The sequence below is a fragment of the Myxocyprinus asiaticus genome, chromosome 22, assembly GCF_019703515.2.
Source record: "Myxocyprinus asiaticus isolate MX2 ecotype Aquarium Trade chromosome 22, UBuf_Myxa_2, whole genome shotgun sequence".
In the NCBI taxonomy this organism is placed as follows: Eukaryota; Metazoa; Chordata; class Actinopteri; order Cypriniformes; family Catostomidae; genus Myxocyprinus; species Myxocyprinus asiaticus.
In genome coordinates this window covers 46346245-46368908 of record NC_059365.1, presented here as the reverse complement: position 1 = coordinate 46368908, position 22664 = coordinate 46346245, and the positions used below count along the sequence as shown (strand labels likewise).

The 22664-nt window shown below is 43.3% G+C and overlaps 2 protein-coding genes across 6 annotated transcripts in view; one reads left to right on the top strand and one right to left on the bottom strand.

Moving 5' to 3' along the window:
- LOC127413427 (highly divergent homeobox-like) overlaps window positions 1-22664 on the top strand; it is a 107374-nt gene that overhangs the window by 10984 nt on the left and 73726 nt on the right. The gene's annotated exons all lie outside the window — the stretch shown is intronic.
- On the bottom strand, window positions 2644-4068 carry LOC127413429 (uncharacterized). Its single transcript, XM_051650587.1, has one exon. It carries the CDS (start codon window positions 4066-4068, stop codon window positions 2644-2646), a length of 1425 nt encoding a protein of 474 aa, XP_051506547.1.

Genomic DNA, 22664 nt, shown 5'->3' with positions numbered 1-22664 from the left:
TTTTCAGTAAATGGAAACCATTGCTTCATAGATACTGGTTAATGCCAATGCTGTTTTTATTGGTAAGATACCAGCCCTGGCACCTCAGGTTCGATAATAAATTGATACTTTGGAAACAAATAAAAAGTCTCAGATTACTGATGAATTCACACAGAAGATGACTTGATTAAAATAACTGCATAAAGTCTTGCAGTTGCAAATTCAGCATTTAATTTTTCTGGATTCCATGTATTATGTTTTAAATGTTATCATTAAAATAGTGTTTAATCAAATGAAAATATAAAGCTTTAATCAAATACAAATATAACTATTACTTTTCAACAAAACTTGTAAGTTTTTTAGTCAATTAAAATGTTGCACAACAGAGCTTCACAAAATGAAAAAAGGCTGCTACTGAATCACAGTGTGCTGATATTCAGTACACTTGTTTTAGTGATATTGCTTACACATGTAATAATAATTATTATAAATAATGATAATAACAATAAAAAATGTATTGTTGTTAGTAGTATTATTGCTATTTGAATATTCAATTTTTCTACTGTATATAATAGTAGAAATTGTCATAATGTCTTCAATTCCATGCATCCAATTAAACAGAGCTTTTATTTTGGCAGAACTTTTATTATTTCCTCCTGTGTGGTAGTTTGCATTCTAAATAAAATGCTGAAATACTCGCAAGCTGAGATCTCAGAGCAGCACTGGAGGAGTTTGTGTAAGTGTTCACATCTGCTTATACACTAAACACACCACATTGTGTTCATCACATGCGATCTGTTTGTGTATATGTGTGTTTGTGTCCTAAAACCTTCTATTAACACACTGCCCTGGTGCCAACGTCACAAACTGCCCATTTCACAAGACAGAGGGAAGCTCAAGTTGAGGTATCGTGTTATTTAGTTATCTAGAATATCAAGTTTATATCCTTTGTAAATATTAGAGATAAATGGTAAACGAGTTCCACCTGTGCGCCACATTGGTCTCACATTCCAGGGAGGAGTGGCGGGAGTATTTAAGGAGAGAAGACAGCGGCAGATGGGGAGAGAGATGCATGGGGCTGTGTGTGTAACTGTGTCACAGTGACTGCAGAAAAGCAAGGCTGTTGAGTGTTGTTGAATGATGTCAGGGGGAAGTCACCCACTGGTCCAAGGACGATATCCAATGGCATGGCTGAAGGTCTCCTGCGTGTTTTGTCTTATCGTGCGCGACATTATGTAATACTTTGATTATTTGATTCGAGTTCCATGTTTTATTAATCTTATCATTAATTCTTTTCTTTATTTCATCTGACTCCAATTATGAAAAACCTCATTGATGTATCTATGCTCTGAATTTTAGTAATTCTCTCTTCTAGACTGCATTTGTTATTTTAATGTTATTTGGGTCCTGTGCCGGCCGGACACAGGTCCTTTAAATACAAATTCATCAGTTTCGGATATTAGTAAGTTTTAGACTAAGTCCTTATAGGTTCTTGGCTTTATCCATTTAGTCTTATTTGGCTAAGTTCTATTATAGATTCTCGGTTTACCGTTTAGCCCCAGTCAATTAAGTTCTGTTTACAGATTGTCTGTCCTACCCTTAGTATTCCTGTTTAATTCTACTTGGCTAAGTTCTATTATAGATTCTTGGTTTACCGTTTAGCCTTTTACATACTTAACTAATGGGTTACTTCTGAAGTAGTTTAATTAAGCCAACTCTGACCATAGATTTGTAGTTAACAAGAAATATACTAGAAAACAGTCCTTCAGAGTGAATCATAATAACAATTTATTTACCAGGTAATAGTAATACATTCAAACAATCCAATTAAAATAATCAAACTCAAAGCTATCAGTGAACCAAGCATAATAATATAATTAAAGTTGTATTCCATTCAAACATTTACCAAACATAGGAAATACAAATTGCAGTTACCTGGTAGTGAAAAAACTACATGCAAACGACGAAGCATGGGAGATCTGATTTACAGATTCCCCGAGCTTCTCTGCTATCCTTCCTTAAGTACCAAACGACTCCATTGTTATTTCAGATGTGTGTGTTTGATGTTATTTAGGACTTGGTTTCCAATTTAGGGAGTTGTAAGTCGACCTTTGATTGAGTAGGTTGTTTGATGTTTACAAAGAATACACCTAATCTGCATACAGCATCTGGTCTCTGTGTGAGACTTGGGAGGGGCATGTCCCGGATAGAATACTGTATTTTATTAAGTTCTTAAATCTTACTTGTGATTTAACTTTGCTGAAAGGGAATGAGACCGTTTTACCAGTTGCACTGAGACCTCTTGAATGATACCAAACATGTATGATCAGAAAACCTTTTACATTACAGAACAGAATAAGTCATAACTTAGTTTTTAGTGTCCTTAAAGTGACCTGAGGTGAGAGAGAGAGAGAGAGCAGATGTGAGTGTGATTTGCGTTTTATGGTCCCCAATCAGTAGGGTGTGTTTTCTCAGGTGGAGATGCTCCTCTGTGTGAGAGTTTTGTGACCTTGGTTCTCGCAGAATTCTTTGACTTTCCCGGAAGTGATGCAAACAATTCTGTGTCAGTCTTACAGCTCCTCCGCTTGGCCCCCCAGGGACAGTTCCAGAACCGTCCAGGTGGGGTCATTGTAAAATGTCTGCTGGGTTTAATCAAAAATGTTTTTATCTTAGTCGTTGAAGCGTGTGCAGATGCAGTGGGCTGAGGGCCAGTGCCGCATTGGTTGATGTTCGTAAGGATCCGATGAGGCATCTGAAATAGCAACACTGGAACAGTGTGAAGGTGAAAATGAAGGCGCTGCCAATTGCACATCCCCGGAATACCCAGTCCCACCATGTGTAAGCATACAGTGCTGAGCGTGTAGAGGAACTGGAGAGGATCTGTGCAGTCTTTTTGGCCAGATTTGTTTCTATCTGTGCCTGGTTGAGGTGGTATTCCGTCTGCAGTATCATTCTTTGTGCCAAGTCCATTGTGTCTGCCACAGCTTGTGCGCTGTGTTCGTAGAATGTGTCATCCCACCATGGGGAAACTTCAGTGTCCAGGGGTATCCTCCCTAGGATGTTGATCTGACCCATAGAAAAGTCCTCTGTTACCTCTAGGCAAAAGGAGTGATTGGCAGGACAGGTCAGTCCTCCATACGAGAAGGAACTCATCTCACTGACAACACACCACTGAGTATGGGACACCTGGATTGCGTCAGAATGCCCATGTAATGACTGAACATTTATAAGCTTAGTGTCATTGGAAGAAAAAGGTTGTAATGTGTTACATGTGCAAATAACATAGTTATGCGTTTCATGACAACATGTGCAACTGGTAAACAAGGTCTCAGTGCCCTTCACCGTCATGTAACCAGTAAGGTGATCCCATTTGACTATCTGATCTTTCACTACCACACCAATAGGGTGTATAGTAGTGGAATTTGTAAAAACTTGATCTGGATGGATTAAAGGAAAGGTGGCAAAGAATCCAAGGCAACCAGAACATTCAGCACCAGTATACATCATTACAGTGGATAATAATTCAGAATAATTAATGCCTTTCATTTTTTCTGATGCAAGCCAACTGCGCAGGTCCAAAATTTCCATAAGATAATTTAGAACATGCCTAGGTGTCTTGCACAGATGTAGATCTAACATTTCTTGTCTTGCAGCAGTAAATAAATCTTGTGCATATGATCTGCAGGCTACTTCACGTTCGATGGTATGGGTCTGATTGAACCTTGCGTGACTGATCAGTAGAAGCGCCTGTGCCTCGGATCTGACCGCTTTTATGATATTTTCATTACTATTTGTGATGTTTTGGAAACCGGTGGCCACCTGGTTAGCCAACCACGTTGAAAATTGTGATTGACTGTTTATCTTATATGTGTCGGCTATTGAATTTACTGAGCCAAAAAGGCCTGCTATATTTCCAAGCAGGTCCCGTTTAGTACATACAGGTGGTATTTGGACGGCAAGTCTGCCTTTGTAATCAGAGATTAAATCATCGATTCGTGTCTGTGGCCATGCATGCGTTTTTTTATCATTATTGCAATGTTTTACATAAGCAGATAATATATTTGAAATGTTGTATGTTACATGAGTCATAACCAAATTTACATCATGCAGTAGAGTTTTGTTGACATTTCCCTTAAGTCCACCAGGAGGAATAGGGTAAAGCATCGGGCATTGTTTTGGCTTGCTATACCCACAGGTGATTAAACTGAAACAATGATTAACAGTCCATGAGCAGTTGTGTGGGTCAGTGAAATTGTCCATGCTATGTTTGCATTTTCCCACACAATAAGTTCCTTCCTTTCGGCTAGTCCAAATGAAGGCTTTTGGTTTGTTGTCAAAGGGTTTGTATAGTGTTAAGTTGAATTGGTATTCTGTGTAGCTAATGTGTGTGGAGTTTATTGTTTCTGTGTGGGTGCACCTATATATAGCAGGTTCCAGATTGTTGACAAAATAACATATTTTTGGGTCTATGCCATCATTGTCCTTTACATATAGGGTGCGCAACCCATCTTCTGTAGCCCCTGGATATTTTTTTAGTTGATACCAGGCAGTGATGTTGTGTTGGGATGGCCACGCTGGAGTGTGTGTTGAGAAGTTCATGGTTGGGAGATGGGTGGAACCTAATTTGCAACAGATTTGTGGTGCACAATTTGATTCCGGTGTTACACCGGGAGGCCATATAACTATTTCTCTTGGTGTAATGGTAATTTGAGGTGTGAGAGGCCCCTTTGAGTATTTCCACACCCATCTCCCACATTTCAGTGTGTGCTTGATGCAGGTGGGCCCGGACACCTGTCTTGTGTCCGGTCTCCATGGAATCGCTGTGGTGGTCCTGAGACAGAGAAAGAGAACACAGTTAGTCTTTTTGTGGCCCTGTGAACGATTTACATTGAGACATGTGGTACCATCTTAGTTTCCCTTTTACGGTTGTGGCTGTTGCATACAGCTTTGATTTCATATGGTCAGTGCCACCTAGGTGTGAATGCACCTTGCTTCACAAAGACACGCACCATTATCATGTCACCTTCAGTATATTTCACTTCAGAGGTTGGATTGAACTGTGCATCATTAATCAGGTCTGACTGTTGCTGTTTCAAGGTGGCTTGTGTATGTAACACTTTCAGCCTTTCTTGTAATTGTTTCAACACAGTCTGCTGAGATGCGAGCACAAGGGGCCCCAGGTCTGCTAGGGTGATTTCTGGGTCTATGGGGAGCTTCATGACTCGTCCAGTCATCAGCTCGAACGGGCTGATGCCCGTGGCTTTGGACGGGGTTGCTCGCAAGACTGTCAGAACTGTAGGCAACGCGTCAGTCCACCTGTTATGCAGCGTGATCTGTTTCGATATGTTCTCTTTGATGGTGCGATTCACACACTCAACCATTCCAGAGCTTTGTGGCCTGTATGGAACATGAAATTTTTGCTTGATGTTCAGCATTTTGCATATGTGTTTCATTATCTGTCAAGGGAAGTGTGTTCCTTGATCTGATTCAATCTGTATTGGCGCCCCCCAGAGTGGGAGGATATGGTTCGCTATCACTCGTGTCTCTGTGTTTGCACTGTTATTGCGAGTGGGAATTGCTTCAACCCATTTAGAGAATTTGTCAATTATCACTAGGCAATAGCGATACCCCCCTTTGGCACTGGGTAGTGGACCAATAAAATCTAGCTGTAATAATTCCCAAGGTCCTTTTGGTGGGTCTGGTCTGCAGAGTTTAGTTCGACCAGGTCTACCTTGGTTGATGGTGGCACATACGATGCATGTATTGCACCATCTTTCAATGTCTGATGCCATTCTCGGCCACCAGAAGTTCTGTTGTATCAGCTGTTGTGTTTTGGGAGCTCATACGTGTGCATAATCGTGGTATAGTTTTATCACTGGTTTCTGGAGGGCCTCTGGGAAAACTTATTTCCCATCTCTTAAAATCATGCCCTCTGTGACATTGATTAATTGATCCTGCTTGATTAAAGCTCTCCATCAGAGATCCACAGTTCCTGTTGATACTGTTTTAAGTCGATGGGAGTAACCTGAACCGCACTCACAGCAGGTGCAATTAGCATATCGGGCTGCCATTCATCCCCTTTTATAGCTGCTAATTTTGCTAGTTTGTCAACAATGTTGTTATTTTGTTCATGTTCGTCTGGGTTTTTGTTAATGTGCGCACGCACTTTAACAACTGAGACCGGGGAATCATGTGTTTTGATTGCTTGCCAAATCGAGGTGATTATATTAAAATGTTTTATCGGTGTCCTGGTGGATGTTAGAAACTTGCGTAATTGCCACTGAGCCATAAAAACATGCACTACGCCAAATGCATATCTGCTATCAGTAAACACACATAGCGATTCGTGATGTGTCCTGACAGCCTCAAGCAATGCAATGAGTTCTGCTTCTTGTGCAGACATGTTTGCGGGTAATTTGAGTAACAATTGGTCAGCATCTGAATCGAGAGGATTAGGAGTCCACACTGCACACCCTGTATGGAACTGACCGTCTTGCCAGTACTGGGAGCCATCAATGTACACTTGAGTCTGGTTCGGGAGTTTTTGGTCATGAACCGGACCCTGTGTTTCTGGTTTTGCTTGGCATGTGTGTGGGTGGCCCTCCACGTCCCCTAATAGGTTGCTAATCATTGTGATGATACCCCTTTAATTCGGCCCTGCAGCAACATTTGCACTGGTGTGTGCATTGTATGCACAACAACAGGTTGTAAACCCACAATAGGTTCTGTTGTGGTTAAAATCCAATGAACCGCCAGCACATGCTGCATGCATGGGTCGAATCCCTGTTCAACAGGAGATTTCTTTCGGCTGTAATAGGCAATCGGACGCAATTTCCCTCCATGCTCTTGAGCTAGCACTCCGCTTAGCGTATTTTCATGAGCGTATACTTGCATATGGAATGATTTTGATGGGTTGGGCAAACCCAGAGCGGGCGCAGCGCACAAGTTTTGTTTTAAACTTGTAAAAGCTTGTTCATGCTCTTCTGTCCATTCTAGAACGTCGGAAGGCTTTGATTTCCCTTTTACGAGCGAGTACAGCGGTGCAGTGGTGTTTGCGAAATCAGGAATAAAGTCTCTTAAATAGTTTGCTGTTCCTAGAACTTTTTGTAATGCATTCAGTGTGTGCGGTCGGGGTAGTTCGGCTATGCATTTCCGCCTGTCGTCTGTTAACGCGCAATGGCTTTTCGTTATTGTGTAGCCCAAGTATTGCACTTCTCTCTGCGTGATTTGAGCTTTCTCTTTGTTTAGTTTAAATCCGGTTTTACCAAGTGTCAGTAACACCTCGTCAACAAGTTGTAAATGTTCATCCACTGACCCCTCTGTTGAAATTAGTATGTCATCGACATAGTGGATTACGTTGCCTGCATCTAACAACGGTTTGAGTGTGTCCTCCACTGCTCCGTGAAAAATGGCTGGGCTGTTATGGAGACCCTGCGGCATTCTTTCCCACGTGTACTGAATCTGGTTTACCATAAACGCTAATTTCCATTGATCTTCGCATCTCACTTTGATGGACCAAAAGCCATTCTTAATGTCGAGGACAGTAAACCACGACGCTTTTGTTGAGATTTGTGAAAGCAAAGTTGACGGGTTTGCCACTGTGGCTATAGCCTTGGGCAATACTTTGTTGAGCCGCTGATAATCAATACAAAGACGCCATTTACCATTTGGTTTTGGTACTGGAAGACATGGAGAATTTATTGTTGAACTACACTGCCAAACTACCCCCCTGACTTCCAGTTGTTTCACTGTTTCATGAACGGCAGCTTCTGCCTCGGATCTGATGCGGTATTGTTTTTGCGGGGGAGGGGGTTCCCCTTCAATGCACATGACAAAGTCAATGAGGCCGCAGTCATGTTCATGATTAGCCCAAATGCTGCTGTGTTTTTGAATTAGCTGTTGAATTGGATCTGTAGTGGAGATGGACATGATGCTGGCTTTCTTGTGTGATAAACACATTTTTACAGTTTTCTTTGTTTTTAATTCAATTTGTTTTTCAGAACAATGAATTACAAAGCCATGTTTCTTCATGATGTCCATTCCCAGTACAGTTCCTTCGCTGTTATTTGGTAGGTACCAAAAGGACTCTTCTAGTACCACCATACCTAAATCAAGTCGAGTTGGCTTTGTTTTTGTTGCTATCATTAGCGTATCACCGATGCCTTTGATCTGAATTGTTTCGTTGGTTAGGGGTAGTGCGATATCTGTACAGGAACACGTTGCGCCGGTATCAATAAGAATATTAGTTAACCAGCCTCCTAGGTTAGCTCTTATTTTTATCCGGTTTCTGCTCATAATTATGTTCCCAACAGCTATGGAGGCCACGCACCCCTATTGATGATTATGTTTTTCTAATATGGCGATCAAATCAGCACGTAGTTTGTCATCAGGTCTGTTTTGTTCTTGATTTCCAGTCAGTAATTTCTCAAAACCCTTAATCAATTCGGAGTCTTGTTTTCCTTCTGTTACCCATTGATTTGATGCGATTGAGCGAGATTTTGATTTCCATCTGCTCTCTATTTTTGAGCCCCACTGAACTAATGACCTGAATGTGTTTTCTGCTGGATCTACACCATTTAGCAGAGCTTGCTGGATTGGCTGGCCTGCATTGTTTTTTATGAGCTGTAATAGAACCTCTTCATTGCGGGTTGCGTCTTCTAGACCTGAATGCTCTTTAAACGTGATCCACATTCGTTCGGCATATGTCTCAAACGATTCTTTGTTTGCCTGCCTTATTCCTATGATTTTCTCCCACTCTGCGGGTGTTGTCCCCCGTAATTCTAACAATGTCTGTTTCAGTCGTTCGTAAATATCCTTGTCTGTTTCATCATCTAGCCTATTTAGAATGGTCCCAGATTTAATTTCCTGAGTCAGATTAGGTCTGAGCTCCTCTGGGATGGTGAGTGGAGCTATTTGCCAAAGATCCCTCACTTCCAGTTTACAAATGGAAGCTTGTAAAATCAATGAATCCCAGTACGGTTGAAACGGACCTTTCCTTGGCATTATTCCTACCACCTCTTTATGTTTAGTGCATTCTTCACAGGTTAGTGGCCGGCTGATCGTTGTCACTTCATCGTCTGTGTTTGTCATTGTTTTTATTACAGCGACCCTAACAGATTTTTTTGTTGTTTTATTAGCCTTTGTTCTCGTTTTTATTGGACTTCTCTGATTCGGCTCTTGAACGTTTATTTGACCCCTCTGATTCGGCTCTTGAACCGGAGCTCGGTTACGAGTTTCTCTCCGTCGCCTACTTTCTAGTGCGGCAACATCATCATCATCATCGTCATCACTTTCGTTTCGCGTCTCTGTATTAAATGCGAGTTCATAAAGTGCTGCTTGTTTAATTGCAGCCACTGGAAATCCTGTGTTATCCCAGCAATTTTCGAGTGCAGAGATGTAATTTTTGCCGGTTTTGAGTCTCTTTTCGAGTTCATCAATCTTTATTGCCATTGTCTCGCTCTGTCTTGCCCAACCCTGTTTCTCATACACAAACGCGGTTACCTGAGCTCTTAGGTTTATTAGTTCTTCCGATCGCGATATTTCAATGTCTTTAATGTTCATTATAGTTCATTCATTTTCGGCAATGGTTTTTTTGGTCATTGCGACGAAGTGTATATAACATAGTGATGGGAATCTTTTTGTATTTGCTTTTAGATGCTAATTTTTGGCCCTCGGCAGAATACCAGGATATCATTTGATTATTGTCCCAGTTGAAGTCTAGTCCTTTGTCAGTTAAATGAATAAGGAGGTTTTTTACTTGTATGGCCACAGTTTTCATAATCTCCTTGTCTACGCTGCTGCTACAATTTCCCTGGAAAGCCATGTTTTCCTTCTAATTCTTTTGCCCCACCGGATTTCTACGGTCTCCAGTCTAACGATGGGTATTTCGACCCATTCTACAAATGTGTCTGTATGTAGTGTTTGAGGCTTTCCCTCACAATTTCTAAAAGGCAAAAAGAATGGACTTAGCACAGCAGATGAAGGCAGAGAAGAAGACCAAACCTCATGTCCTGTGTGGAATGGAACTGAATGTCGCGCTTCGGAAGACATCACTTGCTTGTGGTTGGGAGATCACGGAGGTCAGTCACCACTTTGTAGGGGGGACAACCTATCGGTTCGGAGTGGATTATCATGTCGGGGTCACCACTTTGTAAGGGGGAAGTCACCCACTGGTCCAAGGACGGTATCCAATGGCGTGGCTGAAGGTCTCCTGCGTGTTCTGTCTTAACGTGTGCGACATTAAATAATACTTTGATTATTTGATTTGAGTTCCATGTTTTATTAATCTTATCATTAATTCTTTTCTTTATTTCATCTGACTCCAATTATGAAAAACCTTGTTGATGTATCTATGCTCTGAATTTAGTAATTCTTTCTTCTAGACTGCATTTGTTATTTCAATGTTATTTGGGTCCAGTGCCAGCTGGACACAAGTCCTTTAACTACAAATTCATCAGTTTCAGATATTAGTAAGTTTTAGACTAAGTCCTTATAGGTTCTCGGTTTACCGTTTAGCCCCAGTCAATTAAGTTCTGTTTACAGATTCTCTGTCCTACCCTTAGTATTCCCATTTAATTCTACTTGGCTAAGTTCTATTATAGATTTTCGGTTTACCGTTTAGCCTTTTACATACTTAACTAATGGGTTACTTCTGAAGTAGCTTAATTAGATTTGTAGTTAACAAGAAATATACTAGAAAACAGTCCTTCAGAATGAATCATAATAACAATTTATTTACCAGGTAATAGTAATACATTCAAACAATCCAATTAAAATAATAAATCAAACTCAAAGCTATCAGTGAACCAAGCATAATAATATAATTAAAGTTGTATTCCATTCAAACATTTACCAAACAAAAGAAATACAAATTGCAATTACCTGGTAGTGAAAAAACTACATGCAAATGACAAAGCATGGGAGATCTGATTTACAGATTCCCCGAGCTTCTCTGCTATCCTTCCTTAAGTACCAAACGATTCCATTGTTATTTCAGATGTGTGTTTGATGTTATTTAGGATTTGGTTTCCAATTTAGGGAGTTGTAAGTCGACCTTTGATTGAGTAGGTTGTTTGATGTTTACAAAGAATACACCTAATCTGCATACAGCATCTGGTCTCTGTGTGAGACTTGGGAGGGGCATGTCCCGGATAGAATACTGTATTTTATTAAGTTCTTAAATCTTACTTGTGATATGACTTTGCTGAAAGGGAATGCGACCGTTTTACCAGTTGCACTGAGACCTCTTGAATGATACCAAACATGTATGATCAGAAAACCTTTTACATTGCAGAACAGAATAAGTCATAACTTAGTTTTTAGTGTCCTTAAAGTGACCTGAGGTGAGAGAGAGAGAGAGAGAGAGCAGATGTGAGTGTGATTTGCATTTTATGATCCCCAATCAGTAGGGTGTGTTTTCTCAGGTGGAGATGCTCCTCTGTGTGAGAGTTTTGTGACCTTGGTTCTCGCAAAATTCTTTGACTTTCCCGGAAGTGATGCAAACAATTCTGTGTCAGTCTTACAATGAGTTTGTTTATTGTGCTGAAAAGCACGTTTATATATTGATGTACGCTGAATGTGTGGCAGTAAATTCTTAACGTGGATTGTTTTCCCGGGTTTCACTTCCTTCATAGGAAAGGCAGAGGTCTGCCACATTTGGTGCCAAAACCCGGGATCTGGAGGAGGAAGGCACTGTCATGGAGTCCTCGCCGCTGGTTAAAGATTGCGACACCAAGGAGAATCCCGATCCGGTGGTGCTGGAGCAGTACATCACCCGGCGACCAAAAGGGACAGCTGAAGGGGGTCCAGTGCCATCGCCCGGCATCGCTGACGGAGGCAGTGCAGCTGGCTGAGGACTGTTTGGCAGCGTGTTTGGGGGGTCGGCGTGCCCATCTCTCTCTCCTCTCTCCTTCTCCCTTTCCTCCCTCCCCCTCTCCTTCCCCTCATCTTGTTTTTTTTCCCAGAAGCCATTCCACACCAACACTCCCTCTCAAGAAATGTGGGGGCTAGTCACAGGCCCAGTGACTCCATGGTCTGGGTTTGGCGATGGGGGTATGTGGCCAGCAGGGCGTGGCAGAGTGAGGCCAGAGAGATAAGTGGTAAACGAATTCCACCTGTGCGCCACACTGGTCTCGCATTCCAGGGAGTGGCGGGAGTATTTAAAGAGAGAAGACTGTGTGCTGTGTGTGTGTCTGTGTCACAGTGACTGCTGAAAAGCAAGGCTGTTGAGCATTGTTGAATGTGTTTGTTTATTGTGCTGAAAAGCACATTTGTGTGTTGATGTACGCTGAAGTTTGGCATTTAAGTCTTACATGGATTGTTCACCTGGCTCCCGCTTCCTCCTCCATAGGAAAGGAAGAGGTCTGCCACACACACACATACATACAGTTGTGCTCAAATGTTTGCATACCCTGGCAGAAATTGTGAAATTTTGGCATTGATTTTGAAAATATGACTGATCATGCAAAAACAAATGTCTTTTATTTAAGGATAATGATCATATTTATTATCACAGAGTTGTTTGGCTCCTTTTTAAATCATAATGATAACAGAAATCACCCAAATGACCCTGATCAAAAGTTTACATTCCTTTGAATGTTTGGCCTTGTTACAGACACACAAAGTGACACACACAGGTTTAAATGGTAATTAAAGGTTCATTTCCCACACCTGTGGCTTTTTAAATTGCAGTTAGTGTCTGTGTATAAATAGTCAATGAGTTTGTTATCTCTCACGTGGATGCACTGAGCAGGCTAGATACTGAGCCATGGGGAGCAGAAAAGAACTTTCAAAAGACCTGTGTAACAAGATAATGGAACTTTATAAAGATGGTAAAGGATATAAAAAGATATCCAAAGCCTTGAAAATGCCAGTCAGTACTGTTCAATCACTTACTAAGAAGTGGAAAATTTGGGGATCTTTTGATACCAAGCCAAGGTCAGGTAGACCAAGAAAGATTTCAGCCACAACTGCCAGAAGAATTGTTCGGGATACAAAGAAAAACCCACAGGTAACCTCAGGAGAAATACAGGCTGCTCTGGAAAAAGACGGTTTGGTTGTTTCAAGGAGCACAATACGACGATACTTGAACAAAAATGAGCTGCATGGTAAAGAAGCCTTTACTGCACCAGTGCCACAAAAAAGCCTGGTTACAATATGCCCGACAACACCTTGACATGCCTCACAGCTTCTGGCACACTGTAATTTGGAGTGACGAGACCAAAATAGAGCTTTGTTTGGAGAGAGATCAACAAGGCCTATAGTGAAAAGAATACCATGCCCACTGTGAAATATGGTGGTGGCTCACTGATGTTTTGGGGGTGTGTGAGCTCTAAAGGCATTCTTGGACTTTCCAGTATGACAATGACCCTAAGCACAAGGCCAAACTGACCCTCCAGTGGTTACAGCAGAAAAAGGTGAAGGTTCTGGAGTGGCCATCACAGTCTCCTGACCTTAATATCATCGAGCCACTCTGGGGAGATCTCAAACGTGCAGTTCATGCAAGACGACCAAAGACTTTGCATGACCTGGAGGCATTTTGCCAAGATGAATGGACAGCTATACCACCTGCAAGAATTTGGGGCCTCATAGACAACTGTTACAAAAGACTGCACGCTGTAATTGATGCTAAAGGGGGCAATACACAGTATTAAGAACTAAGGGTATGCAGATTTTTGAACAGGGGTCATTTCATTTTTTTCTTTGTTGCCATGTTTTGTTTTATGATTGTGCCATTCTGTTATAACCTACAGTTGAATATGAATCCCATAAGAAATAAAAGAAATGTGTTTTGCTTGCTCACTCATGTTTTCTTTAAAAATGGTACATATATTACCAATTCTCCAAGGGTATGAAAACATTTGAGGACAACTGTACATACATATATATATATATATATATATATATATATATATATTCATTTTTACTTGCATTAAGTGTTAAGTTGTTCTAAGTAGAGTTTAATATGAGCACAGAAGTAATTTAGCCTTGTATTTTCGTTGCAATTATGTGGCAATAGGTCTCAGTTTCTTTTATTGTTGCATTTTGTTCTCTTTCAAAATAAATGAAGTTAATTAACTTTTAGTCTGCATTCATTATTCATACGCACAACTGTTTAAATAGCCTTTAAATTATGTTGGGAAAATAAGGACATAAATTAGGTTAGACTACTGCATGTCCTCCCATAGAATAATCATTAAAAGCAAAAATTGCCAACTGGTAACCAACAAACAACTATTGATCCTCGACGTTGCCACAACGTCATCATGACGGACTGTTCCAAAGTTACATTGTGGCTACAAATCCAGGAATTTCACTTTTCCGGTTGTCACAACGTAATCAGTTATGTTGCCACAACGAAAGATTGGTCATCAAATTACGGTGCAGTTAGGTAATGCAAGAAAACTTATTTAAGGTTAAAATAGACACAATAAATCTGTAAATTAAAAACACAAATGATTCAATAATTAGGCCTGTTGCAATTATTACATTGTCTGATATTTAAATCTGGTATATGGCCATATACGAACAAATACAATTAGAGTTCATATATTTGAGCATTTATGTACACATTTAAATTCCACAAATGTTTAAAAAAACAAAAAAACAAAAACGTTACATATATGAAAATTGCCGTTTTTGTCATATTGACATATACAGAATATTGAATATATCTATATGTGACCTTTTTATATTAGTAAAAATATTTACGAACATTTAATTTCAGCATACATGTGTTCGGCATATATTGCCATTTTCAGATTCATAGCCTACTGTATTAATAGGACTTCACACATTTTATTACACAATTAATGGGGATTTTAAGTGAATGTTAGGGATTCTTTGTATAAACGCAGGTTTTTGTGTCTCTGGGAGGGTGAAGATTAAACACTAACTGTGATGTATGTGTGCTGTATGCAGTTCCGCAAAAGTTTAGAAGGATTTTTATAGTGAATGCACAACGTGGAGTAGACACACACTGTTACTATGGAGATGATACAATAGCTCCTGTGCATTTGGATATGTTGTGACTGCTTCAGGTTTTTCAAGCATTTGTTTTGCAATTGTCAAACATGAAGGAAAGCAATGGAATTCCCTCAGATTCACATTTTTTTGTGGAAAATTTGCGGAATTATATAAAGTGGCAAGCTACCACAAATAATGCGGAGATTGGTTGAGTTTGCAAGATCGCAAAATCGGTCGTGACTAGAAGGGATCCCTCTTTTGTAAACTTCTCGCACATGCGTAGTCTGTTATGTATATTCTAAGTATGTGTAATTGTGTTTATCAGTTAACTGTGTTTATCAAAAGAATGTCATATAAAGTTCAAGATCAGTTTAAGATGGCTAGTAAAATAACAATGGCATGTTCATGATACATGGCGTTTGAAGTCACACAGCAACGATGAGCACTAGTAAAAGATTATTTTAAATGGTCTGCTTTGATAAAACATCATTCTTGATGATCAATTCAAGCTCTAAAATAAATATTTAACATAAATTGATAACTTCATCTCTATGTGTGCTATTGTCGGTCATGAGATATTGTAAGTCAGTGGAGAAGTACATCAATCAGCTCTGGGAAAAGGAGTCTGACTGTGTGGTCTAGTGGTAATTAATTCGCTCATTACATAAGAGATTAAAGGTTCTAATCTGTCCATATGCAAATTTATATTTTAATTAACAAAAATTGCATCCGCACCTCAGGAGGGACACATTTGTTAGCATTTTTCTGTGGAATTTGACTGGAAAAGAGTGCAAACTGCGGAACTCGAAGCAACAAGGAGCGCTTGCCACATATTCTCAATTCCTCGAGTACATCACTGTGGCACATATGTTGCTACAGTTGTGCTCAAAAGTTTGCATACAGAACAGAAATTACCCAAATGGCCCTGATCAAAAGTTTACATACCCTTGAATGTTTGGCCTTGTTTTCAAGAAGCACAATACTTGTTGACCCCTCTCCAAACATAGCACTTATGGTTGTGACCATAAAGCTCTATTTTGGTCTCGTCACTCCAAATTACAGTGTGCCAGAAGCTGTGAGGCGTGTCAAGGTGTTGTCGGGCATATTGTAACCGGGCTTTTTTGTGGCATTGGCTTCTTTCTGGCAACTCGACCATGCAGCTCATTTTTGTTCAAGTATCATCATATTGTGCTTCTTGAAACAACCACACCATCTTTTTCCAGAGCAGCCTGTATTTCTCCTGAGGTTTCTCCTGCCATTAACCTTTAATTACCATTTAAACCTGTGTGTGTCACCTTGTGTGTCTGTAACAAGGCCAAACATTCAAGGGAATGTAAACTTTTGATCAGGGCCATTTGGGTGATTTCTGTTATCATTATGATTTAAAAAGGAGCCAAACAACTCTGTTGATACTCTGTGATAATAAATGGCTTCATATGATCATTATCCTTAAAATATTTTTTTTTTTTTGCATGATCAGTCATAATTTCAAATCATTGCCAAAATTTCACAATTTCTGCCAGGGTATGCAAACATTTGAGCACAACTGTATGTATGTGTGTGTGTGGCAGACCTCTGCCTTTCCTATGGAGGAGGAAGCGGGAGCCAGGTGAACAATCCATGTAAGACTTAAATGCCACACTTCAGTGTACATCAAAACACAAACGTGCTTTTCAGCACAATAATCAAACACATTCAACAACGCTCAACAGCCTTGCTTTTCAGCAGTCACTGTGACACAGACACACACACACAGCTCTGTGTGTCACTGTCTTCTCTCCTTAAATACTCCCACCACTCCTCCCTGGAATGCGAGACCAGTGTGGCGCACAGGTGGAATTCGTTTACCACTTATCTCTCCGGCCTCACTCTGCCACGGTGCCGCTCAACCACGCCCTGCTGGCCACATACCCCCATTGCCAAACCCAGACCGTGGAGTTTGCCTGTGACTAGCCCCCCCCCCCCATTTCTTGAGAGGGAGTGTTGGTGTGGAATGGCTTCTGGGAATAAGAACAAGATGAGGGGAAGGAGAGGGGGAGGGAGGAAAGGGAGAAGGTGAGAGGAGAGAGAGATGGGCACGCCGACCCCCCAAACACGCTGCCAAACAGTCCTCAGCCAGCTGCACTGCCTCTGTCAGCGATGCCGGGCGACGGTACTGGACCACCTTCAGCTGTCCCTTTCGGTCGCCGAATGATGTACTGCTCTAGCACCGCCGGATCGGGATTCTCCTTAGTGTCGCAATCTTTAACCAGCGGCGAGGACTCCATGACAGCGCCTTCCAGATCCAGATCCTCCAGATCCTGGGTTTTGGCACCAAATGTGACAGACCTCTGCCTTTCCTATGAAGGAAGTGAGACCCGGGAAAACAAACCACGTTAAGACATTAATGCCACACTTTTCAGTGTACATCAATATATAAATGTACAATATATAAATCTTAATTGTTAATCAAAATAATCAAAAAGGAGAAAAACTAGTTAAATTATTGGTATACAAATCTAATAGTAATCTAGTTACAGTTAGTTTCTAACACCAATAAAATAATAGTACTCTGAGGTAACTTGGGAGTTCTTCACGTGGCAGAGGTTGGCTTCAACACAATATTCAAACAAAAACAAACAGGAGTACTTATTATAATATAATAAGATTTATTATAATCAAGCAGTAATGAACACAGCCAATACTATCCGAGTATAATCCAAAAATAAAATCAAGGATATCCTAAGCTAACAGTGGAGCTATATGCTAGTGTGTGTGTGTGTGTGTGTGTGTGTCCAGGTGTGGTAACAAAGGAATCAAAATGGAGGATCAGGTTCAAAATGGAGGGTTAAATCCAAAATGGAGCTGATACCACGTGCGGGTGGAAATGAGCGTACACACAAAGGAACTGACAGAACAGGCGGGAGAATTTGGTTCACCAGCCAGTGAACACAGCCAATACTATCCGAATTTAATCCAAAAAATAAAATCAAGGAAATCCTAAACAAACAGTGGAGCTATATGCTAGTGTGTGTGTGTGTGTGTGTCCAGGTGTGGTAACAAAGGAATCAGAATGGAGGATCAGGTTCAAAATGGAGGGTTAAATCCAAAATGGAGCTGATACCACGTGCGGGTGGAAATGAGCGGACACACAAAGGAACTGACGAAACAGGCGGGAGAATTTGGTTCACCAGCCTGAGTCGAACACAAACCGTGGCGCCGCTCACTCAATGAATATCAGTGAGAGAGAGAGAATGAGAGCGAGAGAGAGAGGAAAAGTGCATGCAGTTTAGTTAAGGGTAACCGCTCGTAACAGCGGGACTGAATTACTAGTTCAAATCACTCAACAAAACAAACGTAACCCCAAAAGAAACTAAAACAAATCTCCCAACTCGAAGCAGCGAGCAGAGTTTAACATACAAATATAATCAAAACATCAGCATTTAGAATCAAAAATATGATTTAGTTTCACAAGAAAAATCACAGTTTCTAAATCTGCCCAGATATCAAGCCTTACTTGGGAAATCCTGTGTGATTTCAGTAGGGTTGTCCGTTGGAATTCCTGTTGCATTGAGCGGTCAGGAGAAACGGTCTGGATGGTTCCTTGTCTTACGCTCATCAGCGAAAAGACGCGTCTCTGCTTTATTCTTCGGATCCAGCGATGGAGAAGAATGCAGAAAGTAGTCAACGTTGAATGAAAAAGAGGGAGAAGGGAAACTGGTCACCTTTCCGTTTTTCAAAATAAATTTACTGTTGCTTTACAGTGAAACTGAACCGGTTGATATAAGTATACTATAAGACTTGAACAAAGCTAAGTGTAGAGCTGAGGAGGGCAGGGCCGGGCTGGAATGAGACACACCCGGTCCCCAATCAGCCTGATGGGGCGCGCGAGGGATAAAGGCGGCCGGGGACGACAGTTCGAGAGAGAGAAAATAACAGACAGCTGTGCTGTGTTTTTAGTTGTGTGTTTTTGTTTGGGTCTTTGTTTAATAAATTATTATTTAAGTTGTCAAGCCGGTTCTCGCCTCCTCCTTTCCTCTAAACCCCCTTACACTGGTGCCGAAACCCGGGAAGGAGGAGGGATTCCCGTCGCAGAGTCCTCGACACTGCCGTCCACCCAGGGGAGCGCCGCTGCCGTCCGACGGGGGACGGAGTAGCCCGACTACCCGGACGCAGGGGGAGTCGAGAGAAGACCGCCGTCCGCGGGGGGAGGAGGGAAGTGACTCCCCGACCGCCTGGAGTGGTAGGGCCGCTGCCAGGGGCGGAGGAGAGTCTCCACGGGACGCCGGGAACGCGGAGGGGCGTTCTGTCCGCTGGGGGTCGGAGGTCTGACTCCGGTCCGCCCAGGGAGGAGCGGCTGCAGTCCGCCTGAGAGGGTGGAGTAGTGATCGAGGACCACGCGACGGCGCATCAGAGAACCGGTGAGTTTCTTTTTCTCTCTCTCCTCTCTCTCTCTCTGCCGCTCCGTGTTGGCCTTTCCCTCGCCATTTTGTGTTGTTGTTTTTTCTCCTCCCAGGTCGAGGAAGGCGGGGAGGACCCGCCGGCAGTTGGGGCATAAGGCACGCCCCCCCCCACCCGGAGAGGAAGGGTGGGGGGGATGTACGTCATGCCGGGGGCTCCCCGGCCTGAGGCAACGCCGGGAGGAGTGTAGAGCGGGGCGGGGCCGGGCTGGAATGAGACACACCCGGTCCCCAATCAGCCTGATGGGGCGCGCGAGGGATAAAGGCGGCCGGGGACGACAGTTCGAGAGAGAGAGAATTACAGACAGCTGTGCTGTGTTTTTAGTTGTGTGTTTTTGTTTGGGTCTTTGTTTAATAAATTATTATTTAAGTTGTCAAGCCGGTTCTCGCCTCCTCCTTTCCTCTAAACCCCCTTACACTGGTGCCAAAACCCGGGAAGGAGGAGGGATTCCCGTCGCAGAGTCCTCGACACTGCCGTCCACCCAGGGGAGCGCCGCTGCCGTCCGACGGGGGACGGAGTAGCCCGACTACCCGGACGCGGGGAACGGCCGCCGTCCGCGAGGCGAGTGGGGACGGGACTCCACGACCGCCTGGAGTGAGGGAGCCGCTGCCGGGGGCGGAGGAGTGCCCTGCCGTCCCCCGGGAACGCGGAGGGGTCGAGAGAAGACCGCCGTCCGCGGGGGGGAGGAGGGAAGTGACTCCCCGACCGCCTGGAGTGGTAGGGCCGCTGCCAGGGGCGGAGGAGAGTCTCCACGGGTCGCCGGGAACGCGGAGGGGCGTTCTGTCCGCTGGGGGTCGGAGGTCTGACTCCGGTCCGCCAGGGGAGGAGCGGCTGCAGTCCGCCTGAGAGGGTGGAGTAGTGATCGAGGACCACGCGACGGCGCATCAGAGAACCGGTGAGTTTCTTTTTCTCTCTCTCCTCTCTCTCTCTCTGCCGCTCCGTGTTGGCCTTTCCCTCGCCATTTTGTGTTGTTGTTTTTTCTCCTCCCAGGTTGAGGAAGGCGGGGAGGACCCGCCGGCAGTCGGGGCATAAGGCACGCCCCCCCCCCACCCGGAGAGGAAGGGTGGGGGGGATGTACGTCATGCCGGGGGCTCCCCGGCCTGAGGCAACGCCGGGAGGAGTGTAGAGCTGAGGGGGGCAGGGCCGGGCTGGAATGAGACACACCCGGTCCCCAATCAGCCTGATGGGGCGCGCGAGGGATAAAGGCGGCCGGGGACGACAGTTCGAGAGAGAGAGCACAGCTGTGCTGTGTTTTTAGTTGTGTGTTTTTGTTTGGGTCTTTGTTTAATAAATTATTATTTAAGTTGTCAAGCCGGTTCTCGCCTCCTCCTTTCCTCTAAACCCCCTTACACTAAGTTAATCTTACTCTGCCGTGGCCAAATGGTGAGGTTAGAAAAACGTGGTCTCTTTGTTCTCAGTCCAAACGGAGGGAAAACTCCTTCAGTACGTGCACAGTACAGATGTCCCTTAACAGCCAGGCAGAGCTTAGCACAGAGAGGCCGAACTTCATCTCTCCACTGGTTTTGTTGACAAGATGACGTCATCGGTCGTAGGCCGCTCGACCAATGGCGTTTGAGACTGGGTCCATGGGCGGGACTTCGCATCCAGTTGTGAATTTGTGAAGGATCCTGGGAAACTGAGTTCAATGTCTCTCCTTTGATCATAGAACAAAGGGCCATGCGGTCTCTGCTGCCATTTTAAGTGGGCCAAGGCCCTACACCTCCCCCCTTTGGTCTTAAGGTTGGGGTTCCTGCCACAGTCCTTGAGAGCAACCCAAAAGTTGAACAGTTCAGTCCTTGAGAGCAACCCAAAAGTTGTACAGTCCATGTGTCCTGGGTTTGCATGAGCTTAGTTCCTGGAAACATTAGCAGTTCATAAAGGCTTTTGATACCTGGGCAGTCATAGTAGGTAACATCTGGGCAGATGAATTCTAACTAGGCTAGCTAACATAATTTCTATCAAAACAGCACTTCACATTGGTAAAACACATCAAACATTGCAACAACCCCTTTGTTGGGCCTCATGTATTCAGATAGAAGACAAAGGCAGGCCTAACACAGTCGTAAAAACCTAACTCAAGCCCCCACATTCCAAGTCGTAAATCTTACTGATAAAAATCGCACCAAAATCAAACAAAGGGAGTCCAAAAAAGACTACAAATCCCATGAAGCCTTGCTCACTAAAGGATCGAACTCTCAACTCCTATTGGATGATGCACACAACAGAACGTCCCTCAAACATGACATCATCAGGAGTTGAAATACCTCTGAAATGCTTTCGGGATTTGCTTCCAGCGACTTTGTTCACCGAGTATAGACGTAGTTTATTCGCTGCTCTCAGGTGCAACCTCGTGGCACAAGGAAGTAACGTCCAACTTGAAACTGTGGCCATACAATCTCCATCTCGCTGGACGAGTTGAGATTACTCTGTGTTCAACCGAACACTCTAACGGATCCGAAAGAGACCGCCGAGCAATTCGCGTTTTCATCCGTTTGCCTACAGAAGTGAAGAGATTAAAGATTTCTCTTCCATCTTCAATCAAGTCGACATTTCTGAGTTCTCCGCCAGCCCGCCGAGAATCAACAGCCGTACCGCCCGCCTACAGAGCGAGGAAACGGCCTCCCGTCATCACCCGAGCCTCAAGGAACCGGGTCAGAGTTAAAGGACGGAGGAAAACACATTCTACCTGTGTCCCCATGCGATTCAAGTAAGAGGTTTACGTCTGGGCAGAGATAGAATATTATAGTGTGTTATTCTTGTGTTTCAAGGTTTTTGCTTGTACAGTTTACGGACCGCCATGTCCGCTCATTATTAATACTCAGGGTATTAATTATCACAAATTTGTTTTGCTGTATTGTGGTCCAACCAAATTGGATTGTTGTGCAATTTCGCCATCACGGGTGAGACAGCAACTGAGTTCATCCATTAAAGAGTCAAATAACGCGGGACTGTTTACGAGCCGTCCACCGCGTCTCTGAGCGATGAACTAACAGCTGTTTTGTCTCCCACGATCGCGAAATCGGCTTTAGGGCCGTCACTTCTCTCTCTCGTACTAACCACACACGCACACATACACGCACGCGACCCCTCACAAACATTCTGGCACACATTTTTGGCTCGTAGATAGCTTAAATGCTAAAGCCCAGCTTTGTCCCTAAGCTATCGTACAAGCGGATACACGCGGTAACTGGTAGACGCCATCTCCGCCCCCATTCGCGGTCATATTCCCTGGCTGGAAGTCTCGCGTGACATACTCTCCACGAGAGTCACGTCTGCCATTT